We start from the raw sequence: 16,756 nt of genomic DNA on the forward strand, positions 1-16,756 counted from the left end.
TGAGTGATTCTACTTCAGCCTCTCTGATTACGCTGATGATAATCCAAACTGAAGATAATCTAAGCATTTTACTGGGGTTTTTACTGGAGGCAGCAGCACAAATAATTTCACAATATGAAATACAGCAGTTTCGGCCAGCAGATAATAAAGTGGATCATTAGATGTAAAATAGTTCAATAACAATAGCATAGGTAAAGTAAAAAAGTTTATAGTAAATCATATTTAAAGTATAGTTAAATATAAAATAGCGTAATAGTGTATTTGGGTGTCTGTTAATGGTCCTTTACGTATAAAATTAGTAAAACGACTGCAATTGCCAAGATAAGAACGTTATTATTTAGTTTATTATTTTCAGTTTATTATTTGCACCTCTGTTGCAGTTGTCTCTTACTTTAGATGTTGCTATGTATATGATTTTACGTTATTTAAATATATGCCACTGATTTTCTTTTTTTATGGTATTTAAATTCCAGTTTAAACCATTGAAGAGCATTATTTACACTGCATTTAACAGAAAGTACTGAAAAACATTGTTAAAGTTTGTTTGTTAAATATTTACTCTTTTTTCCCCATTGTAGTACTGCCAGTTAACCCACCCGTTCATAGCTCTCCCTAGCGCTAGCAATGCTCCAGAGACTATGGGGGAAAATGACTGATTTCCTTCAATACATGTAAAGCCAGCCACTGACATTTTTTTTTATTTTTCGAGCCGACACACTTGGTGGAAAGCACTGGGTCATCAGCTCCACCGCACCAGCTAAGAGACGCCTGTGTTGGCCAACATCGCTTAAAAGAGCGAAGAGGGGAGAGAGCACCAACTATGCTCTCTCAGACTCCGGCCACTGATGGCAAAACAGTGGATGGCTTGGTATGACCCCCAGGCTATAGTGGCAAGGCATTAGATTACTGAGCCACTCGGAGCCCCATATGTTGGTGTTTGTTTAGTCTATTTGGGTCAAAAAATCATTAGCTGTGCATTATGAATCAGCTTTACATGCAACTGAGCATTCTGCAGGGGTGAACCTCTTCAGATACACATGAACCTATTGGCATGTTGCCTAATGCCTGGCATGGGCTAGAGGGGTATAAAGCCCCCCCAGCATGGAGTGGTGGAGCAGTGGAATTGTGTTCTCTGGAATGATGGTTGGTGCTCCATCCAATACTTTTGAGGAGTTGGAGAGGAGGTGGGGCAGTGATCATCATCTAACATCCTGACCTCACTAACAGTCACTGAATGCAATCAAATGGTAGAAACTACAGAAAATGAAGCCTTTGTGGGGATTTAAATGTGGGTTTAGATTTTGGATAATTTCCTTGTGAAATATTCCCACAGTGTAAAAGGCAGCTAGTGTAAACCTGCTGAAAGAGACAGAGGTAAGGGGTTTTTATATGACAGTTGTGAACAGTAAGATTTAGGCTTTAGACTCTAACCTACATGGACCTACAGTCGTGGTCACATATACATTCCATCCCGATCCCTCTTCTACTCCCACACAGAAAACCTAAATCTTTCTGTCGATATTCAGTGCTGTGCTCAGTATTTTGGTGTGTTGGAAACAGAGGGAGAACACCTCTTCCCAGACAGCCGCAGTAGGCAGCAGCCTCCCCACCCCCCATCCTGCACCTTAAATGTTGTCTTACATAACTCGTCCCCTTCAGGAAGCTGCAAAGTGACAGGAATGAAACGCTACCCCTTTTCTTTTCTCTCTCTGCCTTTCCTCACAGTCAAATTCCCAGGAGTGCGTACCTACATTGATCCTCACACCTACGAAGATCCCAACCAGGCCGTCCACGAGTTTGCTAAGGAGATTGATGTCTCCTGCATCACAATAGAGCGTGTGATCGGAGCCGGTGAGTGAGCTTCCCACAATAAAAAAAAAAAAAAGAAAGAAAGAAAGGAAAAACCAGAGGAAACATCCAGAAGAATTTCAATTAGGCTAAAGATGTAATGTTGTGCACTTACAGTGCTTGGAAAATGGAAGGCTGTTTTGAGATGTCCCATCATTTTCAACAGTAACAGGATTAAGGATATACATGATATTAAGCTTTATATACAAACTCCTATACAAGAAGTAGTAGTTTTCCATCACTGTGTTCATTAAAACATCTCCAAAGTCTAGTATTATTCATAGTTCTCCTCAAACGCCTGGTTTGGTAAATCAGTGCTTAATGATGTTAAATCAGGTGAGCTGGTGGTAGACTTAGCGCCGGCTGGGGGTGTCCAGGAAAACTCCGGAACCAATCTTTGTTCTCCAAATTAGCTCACAAGAGCTCAACTACTTTAATTACTAATTCTTGAAATGTTTATGTTGTATTTATGCTGACAGGTATCTGCTCTAATGATCGGTGCTCTTTTAATAAGAAAATCCACTCTAAAACTTAGGTGACTAAAACTTCTGCACACTACTGTATATAGGAATCTGAGGATCTGAGAAGGTACATTCTGTCCTGCACACCTCTCTCTTCCTCTCTGTCTCTTTCTCTGTGTGGGTGATTGACTGCTGCTCTGTCTGGTATTTGGCAGGTGAGTTTGGGGAGGTGTGCAGTGGGCCGCTGAGACTGCCGGGAAAGAGAGAGATCACCGTGGCCATCAAGACCCTGAAAGCAGGCTACACAGAGAAACAGAGGCGGGACTTCCTAGCTGAGGCCAGCATCATGGGCCAGTTCGATCACCCCAACATCATCCACCTGGAAGGCGTGGTCACTAAGAGTGAGTAGCAAAAGCCACACTTTTAAAAATAAAGGTACTACAAATAATTCTTTGAGCAACACCATAGAAGAACCACCTCTGAAACTGAAATGGTCCTCATGCCAAATGGACACCCTCTCTAATGAATGCATTCAGCTGCTTTAAGTTGCACCCATGCCAATAATATAGGAGTATCTGGAGGAAATAAACATGAACATGTTGGTAGCATGCCTAATGCCAAGCATGGGCTAGAGGGGTATAAAGCCACATTGGAACTGCGTTCTCTGGAATGTTGGTGCTCCATTCAATACTTTGAAGTTGGGATGAGTTGGGGATAAGATGGGGTAGTGATCATCCCAGCACCCTGCCCTTATTTCTGATTACAATCAAAATCTCACAGCAATGTTCCACAGCCTAGCAGAAATATTTCCCTGGACAGAAGGGACAGTTAATCCAACAGAAGCAGGATCAACTCTTTTTCAATACCCTTGATTTCAGAAGTTATGAACTAGCAGGTGTCCCAATACTTTTGTCAATATAGTTTAGTTCTTTATGAAAAGAAAATCGCTCAAAGAATTATTTTTAGCACCTTTACTTTTAACAGTGCAGGGTAATGAATCGAGCTCACAGTATGTAAATACATCAGCCTGTTAATGGTTATTAATGGGCTCTCTGCATTAGGAATGAGAGAGTAATATTAGTTTATGAGTCAGGGAGGGGTAGTGTCCCATATTTATGCCAGTGGTGCACTTTATACTCTTTATAGCAGCTTTGATAAACTGAGCCTCTTCTCCGTTATGCTTTATACACTCTCTCATAAAGCCTGGCACTCAAAGTAATGCTTTTGTTTTACTGTCCCTCAAACTTTAAGGCAAGCCGGTGATGATCATAACGGAGTACATGGAGAACGGATCTCTCGACACCTTTTTAAAGGTACGTTGTCTCATTCATTTCATAATAAATGGGGTGTGAAATAGCACTGTACGTCTCTGATTCTTTTGCCTATGGCTTTTGAACACTTTGTAAAATGAACAGAAAACTGCAGAAACTATTTTTTACAATGAGGTTCTGAGGTTATTATAGTGATATGATATTAATATCCTCTATTCATATAGTAATACATCAGTGATGAACTAGACATTGGTTTATGTGATCATCTAGGCAGCAAAAGTATTCCTAGATGTGTATTCAATATTTTCAGCTATTCTGAGACCAGAAGATTTTAATAAATGATAAATAATACACTAATACAATAATATGTTGTTTCACACGATTTGCCTTGAGATTAACTCGATATTACCAAGCATTCTAAATATAATTTCACTGTCATTTCATTTCCAGCTTTCTGTGCTTATGTTCATATTAGAAGCCTCATTCCGATTATTTACTTAGATCCAATCTTTCTGACTTGACCTTTGATATGGCAAGACACTTTAACCTAAAATGCCACCAGCTATACAACCCATAACTCAATTTTTACTAGTAATTCAATTTCAAAGTCTCCGTAATGCAATTTTCCTTTGTAGAAAATCTCATTTCTGATATCAGCTATTTTTTACTAGTAATATTATCAGACATATATTACGGTTCTGACTAGTCACTTTACCAGGTCACATATCACTACTGTAATTTTGGCTAGTCATATATTATCACTAATTAACATTAAATCTCACTGTCTCTTATCTATTAACATATTTATTAGTAAAGACTCAGATAAACAATACACTATGTGGGGAAAAGTATTGGGACACACCACTAATCACTGAATTCAAGGGTTTCTTTTAGTCCTATTGCCACAGGTGTATAAAATCAAGCCCCTAGCCATGCGGTCTGCCTCCTCTCCACACATTAGTGAAAGAATGGGTGGTTCTAAAGAGCTTACTGAACTCCAGCGTGGTTCTGTACGTAATAGGATGCCACTGTTGCAACAAGTCAGTTGGTGAAATTTCTTCCCTCCTATATATGAGGGATATCATTGAATATCATTGAAAAGTGGAAGTGTTTGGGAACCACAGTAACCCAGCCACCAAGTGTCAGACCACGTAAAGTTATATTGCAGCCCAGTGCTGAGCCCAACGCTCTGCTGAACCAGTAACTGCACAGCTCCAAAAGTGCTGTTAGAGCTGCAAATGGGAGCCAACTCCATATGAATGCCAATAGATTTAGAATGGGATGTCATAAAAGCTCCTGTAGGTGTCCCAATACTTTTGTCCATATACTGTATCCACACTGGTAAAAACTGTAATTACAGATCTCTACACTGCACATCCTCATTTTGGTTTGTAAGATACTGGGATACTTGGGTTTATATGGTACTGTGTATTATTGTTATAGGTCATCACTATCATGCAAAACCTTGTATGTCCAAAATAGACACTTTTACAGGAGAAGGGGAATAAACCTTCTAAAGTTTCAATGGAAGTGAATGGAAAAAGAGTTTATGAATGAGGCTCAAATCTATACGATATGTCCTTATGGCTGCTCTTACAGAAGAACGATGGTCAGTTCACGGTGATCCAGCTGGTTGGTATGCTGCGTGGCATCGCCTCGGGCATGCGTTACCTCTCCGACATGGGCTATGTGCACCGCGACCTGGCCGCCCGCAACATCCTGGTCAACAGCAACCTGGTGTGTAAGGTGTCCGACTTCGGCCTGTCTCGAATCCTGGAGGACGACCCAGAGGCGGCCTACACCACCCGCGTACGTGCTGAGTCATGCTAGCTCGCTAACACTTTGACCCTAATGCCATTAGCCAGTACTCTTGATCCATCTGTGTCACAATTCAATTGAAACCCTCTCAGCTCTCAGCCCTTCAGCGGCCTACATTTCAATAACGCTGGCTTTTCTTCTCTCTATCTATTACTCTCTCTCTTTCTCTCTCTCTCTCTCTCTCTCTCTCTCTCTCTCTCTCTCGTTCATTGACGAGGAGCATGTGTTGAACTTGAAACCACCATCTCTTTGAGTGCATTACAACAAATGGCAGATAGTCGTAGTAGTGTTAGGTGAATATGCTCCTTTGTTGGGGCTCTACTGAGTGAAGCGCATGTCTACAGCAGGGCTCTGGGCTCCAGGCTGAATTAGCTATTAATAAACATGGAGCCGAGTGATGCTGGCTTTGAAAGAAGGATAATTAGTAGCTCAGCATCAGCTGCTGTAATTGGTGCCGGCGTGATTATTTTTTCCCTTTTCATCGTTTCCACCTTGGCATGTCACAGCTCTGTGTGTGTGTATGTGTGTGTGCATATTTGTGTGTGTGTATGTGAGAGAGAGCTGTCTAAGGAGTAGCAAATTGAGATGTGCTTCACTAATAGCATACGAGAGGCTCTGCCAGAATTGCAGAATGGCAGCTCCAGGACAGCCAATTAGTAGGAAGAATGCTAAGACATCCATGTGCCGCATTCTTCCTGTCACCGTATTTACCACCCTGTTCTCCCCCCAGCTGTGAATTGGGATTGATAAGTGTTGGTAAAGATGCTTTGACAGGAATCATATCTGGAACAGTTTGTTGATGCTTGTCATTCAGGGAGGAAAGATTCCCATCAGGTGGACGGCTCCGGAAGCCATCGCTTACAGGAAGTTCACCTCAGCCAGCGATGTGTGGAGCTACGGCATCGTCATGTGGGAAGTGATGTCTTACGGAGAAAGGCCGTACTGGGAAATGAGCAATCAAGATGTAAGTGTGACACTTTTCTCTCTCCCTCTCTCTCTCTGCTTCTGTCTGTCTCTCTCTTTCTTTCTTTCTCTCTCTCTCTCTCTCTCTCTCTCTCTCTCTCTCTCTCTCTCTCTCTCTTTGCTTCTCTCTGTCTCTCTCTCTTTCTCTCTCTCTCTGTCTCTTTCTCTGCCTCTCTCTCTGTCTCTCTGTCTCTCTGTCTTTTTCTCTGTCTCTCTCTCTTTCTCTCTCTCTGTTTATCTCTCTCTCTCTCTCTCTTTCTCTCTCTCTCTCTCTCTCTCTCTCTCTCTCTCTCTGTCCCTCTCTCTCTCTCTCTCTCTCTCTCTCTCTGTCCCTCTCTCTCTCGTGCCATAAAACTGTCAAAGAACCAACTGCAGCCCAACAACCGAAACAGAGCCTATCACAATCCTGATGATTCACATCTGGTGCTGAAATTGTAAAATCTAAAGTATCCAATTGAACTATTTCCAACTAAAAGGTATAAAGGACTATTTTTAATTAGGTTGATCGTGTAAAAGGTCTTAAATAGTCTGAGAAATGATATGTTTTCAGATAAAATGCCTTCACTCAGTCTTGTATAATATATAAATAGGAAGTATGTGTCTTTGCCTGGGGTGAAAAATTGCCAGATGCGATTTTTGTAATTGTTCCTTATTGCCGAGTTTCCCTGGATAGTGCAGCTGTCTTGTTGGGGTGTGTTCACGTAGCTAGCTGAAGAGATGGGAAAGCTGGTTGGCTAGGGTTAGCTTTTAGCGTAGCACGAATACCCGCTCACTTCCCAGGCATTTGCTTCCTGAATCAGGCCTCAGGCAAAGCCACAGTAATGAAGCCTGGTTAACATAACAACCTGTTTTCCGATATCCAGTAGAGTCTGGCAGTGATGTGCTGCTCTCCAGTGTCCTAGGAAAAGATTGTCTTAAAAAGTGTTGGAGTGTGCTCCTCCTAGCACTAGCAATGTTCCCAAACTCTAGGAGACAAAACCAGCTACCGTCTTTGTTTAAACTGTCATCAATGTGGCATTGTGTCAACATTCGGAGTTGGGGAATATTGCTAGTGCCAGGAGGAGTTTCAAATGAGCTACTAATTTGGGAGAAATGTGACAAACCAATTTAAAAACACCATATTTCCCCAAAGTGGCCATTGTACTTTACTGTGTCACCAGCTTTGACTAGGTTCAGGAGGGCTTTCGCTAGTGGTGGGGTCTATGTACATTTTGGGGGTGTAAAAGAGTCAAAGCAGTTTAGAGGTTTTGGAATTGGCCCGTTTTACATCCCTGTTTTGGTTATGCTGAATTTTTTTGCTGAATGAGGAACAGCAGTGTTTGAGGTTCACAGTTTGCTACTTTCATGTACTGAACTGAATATAATTTAACTACACGAAGATAAACACAGTTTTCCATTCTAGGGCATCTATGTGTTTTGAACCTACGTAATAAAATCGTTCTTAAAATAAGGACAGTGTGTTTAATGACCAATCTCCAGCGAGTTCAGAATTCTTAAATGATTTTAAATTCAGATGTAAAACCTGGAGCTGTGGGTCAGGTTGAGTTTGATTAAAGCAGTAAACTGAAAGAGGACGAGAACTGAAACACTTTGCCAAGATGCAAAAATAAACCATGAACTGTAATAAGCTGAAGATGATTATTTCAGTTCTGCAACTACAATATTAAAAATTCTCAGTGTTTTTCTCATCTACCCTGAACTCACACGCTCACTCAGTTTCTTCCAGAGCTGAAGATATTAAACAGCATTTCAGAGGCTGCTTAATGAGTCTTCTCACACAAAATTGGTCTACTTATCTCGCTGCGTTGCTTTAAATATTTATATGCTCAGGATGTAAATTGTTATTGATTTTGTTTAAAATTCATTACAGAACTTATTAAAATTTTTCATTGTGTAGCAGCACTTCTGAACACAGCTACTGTTAACTAACACCACAGCCACGTTTCACAACATGGCATCAATTTTCATTCACAAAATAGTTCATCTACAAACTGAAAGTGACCTACTTTTTTGGTTATATACTGTTATATCAGCCATAGAATACACTCTAAAAATTCTTTAGGTGAGGCCTTTAAGTGTGAAAAAAACTTTAAAGGTTTTTAAAAAAGGTAAAGGTTCTTTGCCAATTTAAAAGTTTTTCACATCCCACAGCTCTTTTACAATAATGAACAAAAAAGGTTATTTTATGGTATCACTCAAAGAACCCTTTGAAGCACCTTTAAGAGTGTATGTGGGTAGTATTAACTTTACACCATATATTTTTCAAACACATGCAGTTTTTTATGTTATTTTTATGAATGAACTCAGTGGCAAGTGAGGGCTTTGGGTGAGATTGACTCCCAGTTGATCTCTCCAAGTCATCCAACACATCAGTGCTATAATTGCTCCCTCTGGCCATTTTAAAGCTGTGTGTGAGTAGTATGTGCAATGTGATTTGCCACTGGTAGGCTGGGGAGATGGTGTACTATATGTGTAGCAGTCCATAAACTGATTGGGAATGGGGGCAAATCTTGGTCAAAATTGACATTATTGAACATGGTCAGTGGGAATGGGGGTCATGTTAAGAGAGGTAGTGGTGGAGTGGAGCACCCTGTAGTAACATACCAAACACTATTTTCACTATACATTTAGTTTATCAAACTATTTACGCCACTTTATTGTTGGTGTCATATCAAACCCCAGAATTCTAGTCTTGGCCCGATTATTGACATTTATGGCATTTAGCAGACATTATCATGTATTGTTTATATATATTATAATTTTCTGTTAGCTTGTTTGTACATCATTTTTATAGCTTTTTGCAGCTTTTAATATTACATATTATTTTCATTCTACCAAGCATAAGAATCTGAGCCACTTTGACCAGAGCCAAATTTTGGTAGCCCGACAACGGAGTCAGAGCATCACACAGGTTTTGTGTGGTGTATCTGGTATGCAGTGGTCACTACCTACCAAAAGTGCAAGAATGGACAACATATATACTGGTGACAGGGTCATGGGCACCCTGCTGGTAGCCTGTCTGGTTAGATCCCACCGAAGCAGAAATTGTTGGAGAAGTCAGAATGCTGGCTATGTGTTGTGAAGTCCATGACTCGATGGTTCAGAGCTATTTTAGCAGCATGAGGGGGGCCTACACACTATTAGCCACAATATTGATTTTAAAGTTATGGCTGATCTGTGTGGCTCCATTTTTTTTGTAGTTCCCAGTTTCCACCCACTAGCAATATCTCCCCAATCACACAGTGCTACCAGTTTTCATACTGCTCCTGATGCCCCGGGCAGCTTAACAGACTTGAAGGAGAAACCTAACTGCCAGTTCTGTCTAACAGATGCCCGTGCTGGCTGTGGAGGTGACGTGGGGAGAGGGAAAGCCACCCGACCCACCCAAAGAGAGCAAGGCCAATTATGCCCTCTGGGATCTCCTGGCCACAGATAGCTGATAGGTGGCATCACCATTAGCAACACTGACATCTCCTGATGACAGTAGGACCAATGCTATCAGCTGCTGTTTTTATTGTGTGAATATTTCATGAGGATTGGACCAGAAGAAAACCATGAGGAGTAGAATGCAATAAAGCATTGAATTGGTATTTCTTTCTCTTGGGCTCCCCTTTACAGTGGGGGAGTGGAATTCACGCTTCAAGCCTTGCCTCGAGAAGGACATGCTTACACGCATTTCTGGACAAGCTATGACATACTGAAAGTGAAAGGCATGTGGAATGAGGCGCTGGAGTAATATTAAAGGGTTTTACAGAGATATGACTCCAGTTACATAGCGTTACACAGTTCTTGGAGTATTTTCAGCAGCGTACCAGTCCCAGAGTAGCAGCGATAGCAACAGTATTCTCCCAGTTACAGGCCAGTGGAGCATCACAATGATTCTGAAGCTGCTGTTTTAAGGTAAAATGTTACATAATGATGCTTTAACATACGTTGTGACTTTGGAGATGCAATGTTTTGTTCAATCAGCAATACTGTGCAGTTCTTATCCTAGCTGTTGTCTATAAGCTAAATCTTTTCCCCATGACGTCTGCAGTCTAGGGGTGGGCTATGGTTTTATCATATTGCCCACCTTAAGGCAATGGGGAAATCAGCAGTTGCATATCTGTGCTCAGTGGAATCCGTGTGGCAGGAGAGAAGCCGGGAAAGCAAAGACAGAATCAGACTGAAGCAAAAGCTGGAGTTTTGAGTGGAGTGAACTTGGTGAACTTTGCTGGAGGAGCTGCAGTGCGAGTCTTTCAGATGTGTAGAAAGTAGAATTTCATTTGGCACCGAACATTCGGTTCTGCAGAGAGCACCACATATTAGGCTATAGCATTAAACATCAAGGAGTTACAAAGCTGTTTATGGGCCCTGGTTTCCAGCTAGTCTTCAGTTGACAGACTTTCATCTTCAGCATGGCTTTCTACATATTAGACCACGTCATTAAGAGCCTATTGGATGTTGCACGGCTCCGCATCGCCTCCAGTGTTGTTTTAGCTTTTATGTGGATGCTCATGGCATGTGTCAGTGCCAGCGGTAGCATGCGTCTGTGTGTAGGAGAAGGCTGAAAAGGAGGACGCCATGCTGAAGTTTTCTCAGTGTGTCCCTGAAGGAGGTGCAATTTCCAGTCATGTTTTTATCAAGCAGCGCTGACCTTTTTCCCCCCTGCTAGCCTGCCAGTGACGGCTTCATTCCAGCCCCAGATCCCCCTCTCCCCTCCATCATTAATCTGTTTCACACACACTTGGGAAAGAGAAAGTTATTTGATGTTTTATTTAATGCCTTCATGAGGGCTGCCTCAGATCTCTCCCCGCTCTGCTAGAGCAGACTCCCTCTCTCTCTCTCTCTCTCCCTCTCTCTCTCTCTCTTTCTCTCTCTCTCACACTCTCCCCCTGTCTGTGTGTCTTTCTTTCTCTCTCGCTCACTCTTGCTCTCTCCTTTTTTCTCTCTCTGCGAGACTTTGCCGTCGGGGATTGGTTTCTGAGCTGCTCTTGTGTTGGCTTTCTCTTTTTTCAGTGAGTGTGGGAGTGAGGGGGGTTTTGTTAGAGGCTGAGAGCGAGAGAAAGAGAGAGAGCTGATAGGTCGGCATCTCACCCGATGCAGTAGTCAGTTCTCACCTCCTGGCAGGCTTCTGAAACCTTAAATAAACACAGAACATGCCAAAAGAGCTCCCAATTTAGTCGGCTGCAGCAAAAACAAGGCCTGATAGGTTGTAGTCTTTCATTAGGCGAAGTTCAGTGTGAAGCTGTAGTTGCTTTTCCTCTAATCTACTCAACAGGTAGTTTAATGGAACCTACTGCTCCATTCTGCTTGTAATAAACGTTCTAGGTACGACGTTCTTCAGGTTGCCCACTCCTGCGTTCTACCTGTTCTATTGAAGTTGAAATATGCATTAGAAAATGTGTATTTGGGCCGATTATTCCAATATTATCAAATATTTTATTATTAAATACTATTTGCATTCCACCATTCGAATCTATGGTTATTTCATCAATGTGTATACTGATAATATACATATTAGGCAGCAAGTGAGCAGCCAGTTCTTGAAGTTTGATGTGTTGGAAGCAGGAAAGTAAGCTCAAGAATCTGAGCCACTTTGATAAGAGCCAAATTGTGGTGGCCAGACAACTGGGTCAGAGCTTCATACAGGTTTTGTGGGGTGTCCTCGTTATGCAGTGGTCAGCACCTACCAAAAATGCTTCAAGAATAGACAACAGGTGAACATGTGACAGGGTCATGGGCACCTAAGATTCACCAAATATACATTAGAAAATTATTAGTATTTATATAAATATATAGTATTTGCTGAAGATTAATACATTCAGTAAAATCCTTTTATTTTTAGTTGCCAGTCATGACCAATCAGCTCCCAGCTCCTTTGCAACACTGCAGTCAGATCACTTCCTGTGTGTGAGTGGAGGGAGAGTGTGAAGTGGTACACACTCTGGACTGGTATCTGTTGTTGTTGTTCTACTGGTGTGTAATAACTGGTTTATAGTGGGTGAATGTGCTGTGATTTGGTTTTCTATAGCATGTGTGTATTAGCATTAGCGTTAGCCTCCACTCAGTTCTGAATGCAAGCGATTTTCCCGCCGGTAAAACAGAGTGTAACACAGTAGTGGTGAGTGTACATTAGTTCATGCAGTCAGTAACAAATAGCAAAACAGCTATAATAATGATAATAATAATAATGATAATAATAATAATGATAATAATAATAATGCGTTCTCTTCACTGGCTTCCTGTAGCTGCTGCCCGCATCAGATTCAAAACCCTGACATTGGCCTACAAGGCAAGAATGGCCCTCTGTACTTGATGGGAATGGTCAAAAGCCGATCAGCACTAAGAGCCCTTCGAACCTCAAGTACAGCTCGGCTTGACCCACCATCCCTTAAGATCCACGGAAGAGGATCAAGCGTCCAGGCTTTTTTTTTGTCCTGGCACCAAGTGGTGGAACAAACCTCCCCTGGGTGTTCGAACAGCAGAGTCGCTTGCTGTCTTCAAACACAGACTGAAGACCCTCCTCTTCCGAGAATACTTGGGCGATGTGTAGTGTCGAGTATTATGGTCTCCATATTGACTTGTGTTAAGTAGTATTGAAGCTAAGAGGTGTCTCTGAATTCCAGTCTGTTCAAACTAGCTATCGATCTGATTTAGTCTGCAATGATTTCTCCATATTTAAATTGTTAAACACTTCAGTAGATTTAAATAAACCTAGTTACCTCGGGTGGCTTTTTCCATGCATTACATATTATACATATCATATGCACTAATGTACTCCACTACCACTGTGTTAGTTTGACATGAGGGTCATTTAACCCCTTAAACAGCCTAAAAAAGTGTTATTCCAAACTTCTATTACCAAAAAATAGCCCCACCAGTTTCTACAGAAGTCCCTGTAGTTACTAACTAATACACCTTAGTGTGTAATAAGCCTGTCTGCATTAAGGGGTTAATGTATTGTGCATGTTCTGTGTGTGTGTGTGTGTCAGGTGATAAAGGCAGTAGAGGAGAGTTACAGGCTGCCAGGGCCTATGGACTGTCCCACAGCTCTCTACCACCTCATGATGGACTGCTGGCAGAAGGACAGAAACAGCCGGCCCAAATTCGAGGAGATAGTGAGCTTACTGGACAAACTCATCCGCAACCCCAGCAGCTTAAAAAGCCTCGTCAACTCCTCCAACAGGTAAGAGAGCATCATCATCTATGACTGTAGAAGGGTTTGCTTACTTCAGTCCTTTCCCTCTCTTTGTGTCTCTCTCTAGTTCTCGGTTCAGCCTCTGTGCTCTCTCCTTTCTCTCTGTCTGTATCTCCTCCATCCCTGGTTGAGTTTAGTTTGGTTTGTTCTCCTCAGTCCAGCTCCTTTAACGTAAATCTAAATACGTGTTGATATTCATGGCGTTTTATCATCCCAGGCTGTGAGCATAAAAACTGTGTCATGTCTGGGAAATGCTGATAACTGGGTGTTAACAGCCCTTACTACACGGCTGTCATGCAGAATCAAGATTTAATGACACTTGAAACAAATAAGCTCTGGTATTTCGTGATTTAATGTTGAGTTAAGCGGAAGTGACAGCATACAAATGACTTCCAATTACGGTGATTACATGGTATCAAATATATTTTCTGCATTGTGAACCGCTCTGTATTTTCTACATGCTGGAATCATCTATTATTCACAATTGTGTTATGAAATTATGGTTACATTTAATAAGAAATTGATTTAGAATGAGGGAATTTGTTTTGTGGGGTGCTGCATATTAACGCTGCAATTCTGCTCTGTTGCCTGATATGCCAATTGCTGGACCTTTAGTTAAACTGTCACTGATTATTATATTGATTTTGCATTCATCTTGTAAATAGGGTCTAATTTTATAATCATAATGAGTCTGTCGTAACGTCACAGCATAATAAATATCCCAAAGAGTTCAGCAGAAAGCCACACTCCAGTGATTTGTCTCATTTACGGATGATTCTTCAATTAAGGGCTCTTAACATTGGAAAAATAAATCAGCTATAATTTTGTTGTAATGACACTATACATCCAAATATTTGTGGACACCCTTTTCTAATTAATGCATTTAGCTACTTTAAGTTGCAGCCATTGCTAAAACATACAGCTTGTCTAGTCACTGTACAGAAGTACTGCCAATCGAATAGGACTCTCTGACTGGTGCTAGAGGGGTATAAAGCCCCCCAGCATTGAGCTGTGAAGCAGTGGAACTGGGTTCTCTGGAATGATGGCTGGTGCTCCATCCAATACTTTTCATTCTAAAGGGCTCATTTACTGCCTCATCTCTAGAGCTCATTACTGATGTCTTATATCGGTCATACTGACTGAAAAACAGTGACCGTTTAGTTTTAGTAAACTTAAGTTTTTTTATTATATATATATATATATATATATATATATATATATATATATATATATATATATATATATATATATAATTATTATTATTTATTTATTTATTTATTTACTAAAATATTGCCGTAACAGCTTAAACGGTGATGATGCTGAAAATCGTAATCTAATATATGGTCCGGAAAAATACATGACTAAATGACTTACTTTTTCAGACATCAAAATGTCACTCTTTCCTCATAGCTGACGTATGCTCCTCTTTCAGTTTTCATTTTCATGATTATGGCATAAACAAATGTTACCTTTAAAAAATCCTTACTAAAATCACAGGCTGTTGCAGTTATGGCGATAATGTTGGGGATGGTAATATGCAAAAGTTGTCTCTTTTTATGTTAATATAAAAAAACACACTGTAATTGTTTAACAGATTGATATTCTTTTTACCATTTTTTGAAGTAGAGAAGTTTTAGTGTCTGGGTTGGAGACAAGGACAAAAAGTAGCAAAATATTGATGTCTAAAACATTGAAAGAATTGGAAATCATAATGATTTTGGTGCAATAAATAATATATGACATGTATTGAATTAATACATTTAATTAATTTTCTTTTGAATTTATAATCTGACAGCATAAAAGTTCCCAATTGAAGAATCAGCCATACATTACATTACATTCTATTACATTACGTTGCAGTTGATCTGTATTTAAACTGTATTTAAACTGTTTAAGGCTCTGGGTCAGACATATGACTTGTCTAGTTCATATCTGTTTATGGACCAAATTAAGGCCAATTCCTGGACAAAAAGATCAACTTAGTGCTGTCTTCATCTTCACTGTCTTTATGCAGCCTTCTAATGTGAGATTTATGCATCCATTTGTTCAATGGTCCATTTGTCTTTCCCACAGGGTGTCCAATTTATTAGTGGAGCATGGCAGCGTGGAGCTCTGTGTGTTCAGCTCTGTGGGGGAATGGTTAGACGCCATAAAAATGGGTCGATACACCGAGCTTTTCATGGAAAGTGGATACACTTCACTGGAAGTAGTCACTCAGATGACCTTGGAGTAAGTCCCCCTGCTGTCGTTTGATGCCGAGGGGGTCGTGGGTATTGTTTGCTGTACATTAGCAGCCAGTGTAACTACATCACAAATGCAGCCCCGTTTAATTGAGTCAGGACTTTGTTTTGATTAGCTTGACATCAAGTTTGGGGATTTTAAACGCACTCAGGGGTTCAAATCACTTTTGCGTCCACAGACGTTACCAATTACTAGGATTGGGCTGTGTCCAAAAAGTTACATTTCTTCACAAATCAGTTTATATATAAAAGCATTTACACACAGATCAGATTGACCAGCTAGAAAAAACGTTTTAGGATTAGTCAGTTTAGGGGTGGCAGGGTTTGGTTATGCAAATATGATGTTCTGCAGATCCAGAATCCATGTCCATATCCATATTATAGCAGTATGTATGTTGGTGCATCTCCCAGTGCTTAGAAAAGAACAGAAGGCCCAGCAACTCTCTCATAATAGAAGCCATTGAGGAGTTGCTGAATCCTATGAATAAACTTTTGAAATACATAACACAACTTTGATATAACAATAACTGAATATGTTAAAGATGCCGATAAAATTTAGCAACTGTCCATTTAGCAGCTGTTCTAATTTTACAAGGGGTTTTCTTCTAATTCCAGGTTTTCTAGTACTGGGAAATGTGTCAAAAAGTATCTCCCCTTAGGATTTTCCCCTTTTTATTGCTTTTATAAATGGAATCATGGTTGGTATCAAAAACAAAATGAACAAAAAACTAATTTCTACAAAGTCATTTCAGTGAAATAAAAACAAGTAATGTATTTTCTTACCAAAAAAAGCCAATTATATTGACCCTGTTCAGTTTATACAATTTAAGCATTGAAAAGGGAAAACATCAGAGGTCGTTAATACTTCTCACAGGCCCTGTACAGTATACTGTGGGTTTTCACCACAATACTATATAAATCATTTTAAATAGTAAAACACAAATGCTAACATGCATGACTGTGGTACCTGGTGAA

General features: G+C 40.5%; 1 protein-coding gene across 1 annotated transcript in view; it reads left to right on the plus strand.

Annotated features, from left to right (window-relative positions):
• The window catches only part of LOC140537287 (ephrin type-A receptor 5), a 95,154-nt gene that overhangs the window by 74,761 nt on the left and 3,637 nt on the right, over positions 1-16,756 (plus strand). Inside the window, exons 10-16 of the mRNA XM_072659639.1 lie at positions 1,726-1,851; positions 2,525-2,710; positions 3,561-3,622; positions 5,180-5,389; positions 6,213-6,362; positions 13,336-13,529; positions 15,615-15,770. Of these exons, the coding sequence (XP_072515740.1) occupies positions 1,726-1,851; positions 2,525-2,710; positions 3,561-3,622; positions 5,180-5,389; positions 6,213-6,362; positions 13,336-13,529; positions 15,615-15,770 (1,084 nt within the window). The remainder of the gene's footprint in view (positions 1-1,725; positions 1,852-2,524; positions 2,711-3,560; positions 3,623-5,179; positions 5,390-6,212; positions 6,363-13,335; positions 13,530-15,614; positions 15,771-16,756) is intronic.

The sequence above is a fragment of the Salminus brasiliensis genome, chromosome 16, assembly GCF_030463535.1.
Source record: "Salminus brasiliensis chromosome 16, fSalBra1.hap2, whole genome shotgun sequence".
Lineage (NCBI taxonomy): Eukaryota > Metazoa > Chordata > Actinopteri > Characiformes > Bryconidae > Salminus > Salminus brasiliensis.